Below are 3,726 nucleotides of genomic sequence, written 5' to 3' on the forward strand. Positions count from 1 at the left end.
ACTCGAGGAAGTCAAAGCTCCTGCAGTGGCGCTTGTTGAAAGGCTGCGGCTCGTGGGGCAGGGACGAGGACATGGAGGCGTCACATCGTGCCAGGGGCTGGCAGACGATCGAATCCCCGGGGGCTGCGGTGGCCACCTTTATGTCTTGGTACACCGTAGACACCAGGATGTCAGGTGGGTCCGTTCGTGTCATCTTAAAAGTGACTCTTCTCCTGCCAGCTCCCCTTCAGACGGCCTCAGAGGAAGGCAGCCGGCCCTGCAAGAGAACAGATGAGGTGCCTAAATCCTGGCGGGGACCTTGGAGAGCCATGACGGCACTGGGTAAATCCCCACAGCTCCCGGCTTGGGCGGGGTTTCAGCCACCTCTTAGGAAATGGGGGTTCGGGGGCATCCCAGCCTCCACTGCTGCTGTTAATAGTCAGGTCCCAGCTGGGGGAAGAAGATGGAAAAAGGCTCCAAATACGGGGTGCAAAGACAGGAGTGGATGGCAGGGCACCTGTAGGTGCACCGGGCGCCGCGGGGCAGCCAGGGAGGGGTGCCAGCTCACCGCGGGGAGAGGAGGCCACCGACCGCCATGGCCCTGTTCCTGGGGTGCAGGACATGGGGACCCTCTTGCAGCATCACAGGAAATGGCAGCTCTGAATGGGGCTGGAGAGACTCAACACCAGGGTAGCGGAACAAGACCACGTAGCGGAAGGGGAATGCGTGCCTGGCCCCCCAGCGTGAGCATCCGAGTGGCTGCAGGGTCTCCTGGGACCATGCGCGCCCACGTCCCAGCACACGCTGCACCCAGTGCCAGTGTCGCAGGCAGCGCAGGCAAGAGCATCACCCAGGGATGGGTACCACAAGCACCCACCGTGGTGGCTGGGAAGCCCATGCAGCTCTGGGGCTCCAGGGGGGCAGGAGCCATACCCCCTCCCCATGGTGGCTGCACCCACCGTGTCCCACAAACACCTCTGTGGGGTGGCAACAGTCCCGGCTGCTTGCAGCCACATCGCTCCCTGGGTCTCCTCCAGACTGGCACGAGCAGCACCAGGAGCTGGCAGAGGGGTGCTATGGCCAGTGCCCCAACCCCAGGTGACAGCAGCGGCTCCTCCATTGCTTCCTGCGGCTCCGAGCAGACCAGACCCAGGGTCCCTCTGCCATAACCCCGTGCCGGAGGGGCTGTGCTGGCTCAGCACCCGCCGCCTCTGTCCTCTCCCGCCTGGGCCGCAGGCTGGAGAGCAAGCGGGATGGTGGCTGTGGCTTCCATGGGACATGGGGTCTGGCACCCACTGTGCACCAGTGCTGTGCATCCCACCTGCCCTGGGATGCTGCTGCGCAGGTGATCAGGGATGGCAGAGCCCCCAGCCGCACGGCTCCCCGGCCACACACGTGACACATCTGTGTGACAAGGAGGGGACATCAGCACGAGCCCCCCCAGAGCGACCGGGGGAGCAGACAAGGCAGTTTGCCAGCAGGACCTGGTGGGTTGTGGCACTGATCTTCACTGACAGCCCATCAAGAGCTGGCTGCAGGCCGCCATCGGCATCGAGTGGATGTACAACCGGCTCTGCCCACGGCAGGGATACCTGGCCGGCTTTAACACTCATCACATCCTATGAGGACTTGCGTTTTGGCCACCTGGCCAAGGGGCCCGGGAGCGCAGGTGGGTGCCGGCTGCTCCATGAAACACTAAAGGTGCGCAGCAAAGGCCAGCAAAAGGCATTTGGCTTTAAACAGCAGCAGAGGACCACAGGGAATGTGTTGCTGGGAGAAAAGGAACAGACTTTATTTGGCAAGAAGCAGTATCGACTATGCAGAGATGGGGGGGGGGGGCCTGGGGTTCCCCCCCATTCACCTGGCCAAGGGGCCCGGGAGCGCAGGTGGGTGCCGGCTGCTCCATGAAACACTAAAGGTGCGCAGCAAAGGCCAGCAAAAGGCATTTGGCTTTAAACAGCAGCAGAGGACCACAGGGAATGTGTTGCTGGGAGAAAAGGAACAGACTTTATTTGGCAAGAAGCAGTATCGACTATGCAGAGATGGGGGGGGGGGCCTTGGGTTCCCCCTCATTACCCGGATAAAGCCCTGTCTCGCCCTGAAGCTGGGGGGCATGGATGCCGGAGCTGGGGTGAAGCCAGAAGGTTGGGGGATGTCTGTCCCCAGGGGGGCTGTGGAGCCCAGTGGCTGGGGAGAGCTTGATGCCAGGAGGAAAGGGGGATCCCGGTGCCTCCGTGGCTGGGGGGGCAGGTTTGCACCCATAGTGGTGGCTCAGTATAAGCCCCGCTGCATTACAACGCTTGGGAGCCGGGCCGCATCCAGGAGGGCAGCACCCCATGCCACAGCGATGCCGACAGTGGCGTTAGGAAGCCCATCCCTGTGGCGTCAGGGCAGCTGGCGGGCAGGGAACTGCGGCCCAGGGTCTTACCTGGTCCGGCAACAGCAGGGACGGGATGGGTGGGCTGAGCTGGCCGAGAGCCCCACCACGGCTCCATCCCAGCACTGCAAAATAAAAGAGGCACATGAGGGTCCTGGGAAACCCCCGGCTGTGGCAGGGGGGCGGCTGCTGGGACCATGGGGCACCTCGGGGGGGACATTGAGCGCCCTGAGAGACCCTCTGCAGCTGCAGCCCTGCTGAGCCAAACTGAACTGTAGCCCAGCGAGGCTACTGTGTGCATCCCTGTGCCCTGGGGACGTGGGCACCACATCCCATGGGCACTGGCACGTCCCTCCACCCACCCTGGCAGCACCCCGCCACCTGCAGAGCCATGTGAGGCCGTGGTGGCGGGGGAACCTGGGGACAGCGAGGTGCTGGCATCCCCAGCACTGCCCGGGGTTGCCATGGTTTCTCCGAATTATTCCTCCTCTGCGAGGACAGTGTGGGTGTGTGGGGAAGCTGCCGGGGCGGCGGCTCTGCGGGGGGCCAGGGGGAGCCAGGACTTTGCGGCACCCCAGGGAGGGCAGAGCGCCCACAAAGCCGTGGGCATCCTCTGCCCATCGGGGGGGCAGAGCTGGGACAGCCCCACCAACACTGCTGGTACTGCTGTGCTCCCCGTGTCCCCGACACTGAGTCCCCTCTGCAGGGAGAGGATTTTGCATCCCCTCTGCTCTCCTCCCCCCTGGCTGGTGGGCACCAGGTGCCCTGCTTCACCCCCAGCCCTGCCCGCTCTCGGTGGGCACCGATCTCCCTGCCCAGGGTCTCCAGGCTGTGTCACCCTGGGGATGCTGACAGTGGCTGCCAGTGCTTTCAGGGCTGCTGATGCCCACCGAGCTCCCTGCACGGGAGCCACCCCCCGGGGTCACACGGCCCCTGGGGACACAGCCAGCCCCATGCCCGCATCCTCACCCCAGGGAAGACCCAGGTGGTTTGTCACAGAGCCCCCTGTGCCCCCGTTGTTGAGCAGGACACACGGACACCTCTGCCCAGCCTGTCCCCGGCACAGCAGCTCCCCTCCAGCATACCAGCGGTGTTGGGACCCCCCCCCACAGGACCACCCCATGGCCCATGGCCAGCCCACAGGACCACCCCATGGCTCAGCCTGGCACCGCTGCAGAGCCCGGTGCCACCCACGCGGCTCTGCCCCACTCAGCACCCAGCCCTGCACCTGCCGCTGCCCGTGGGGCCCTGCCTGCAGCCGGGGGCTGCCCTCGCTCCCAGCCCGGCACCCCATGCCGCCCGGCACGCTGCTCCCGCCATGCCGGAGCACCCAGCCTCTGGCAGCTCCAGCCCATGGGAGCAGCATGAGA

General features: G+C 65.2%; 1 protein-coding gene across 1 annotated transcript in view; it reads right to left on the reverse strand.

Annotated features, from left to right (window-relative positions):
• Nucleotides 1-576, reverse strand: part of CUNH9orf172 (chromosome unknown C9orf172 homolog) — a 6,962-nt gene extending 6,386 nt beyond the window's left edge. The window contains exon 1 of the mRNA XM_019474960.1: nt 571-576. Coding sequence (XP_019330505.1) covers nt 571-576 — 6 coding nt within the window. The remainder of the gene's footprint in view (nt 1-570) is intronic.
• Nucleotides 577-3,726: the final 3,150 nt, after the last annotated feature.

Source organism: Aptenodytes forsteri, unplaced genomic scaffold (genome assembly GCF_000699145.1).
Source record: "Aptenodytes forsteri isolate BGI_AS27 unplaced genomic scaffold, ASM69914v1 Scaffold494, whole genome shotgun sequence".
Classification (NCBI taxonomy): Eukaryota; Metazoa; Chordata; class Aves; order Sphenisciformes; family Spheniscidae; genus Aptenodytes; species Aptenodytes forsteri.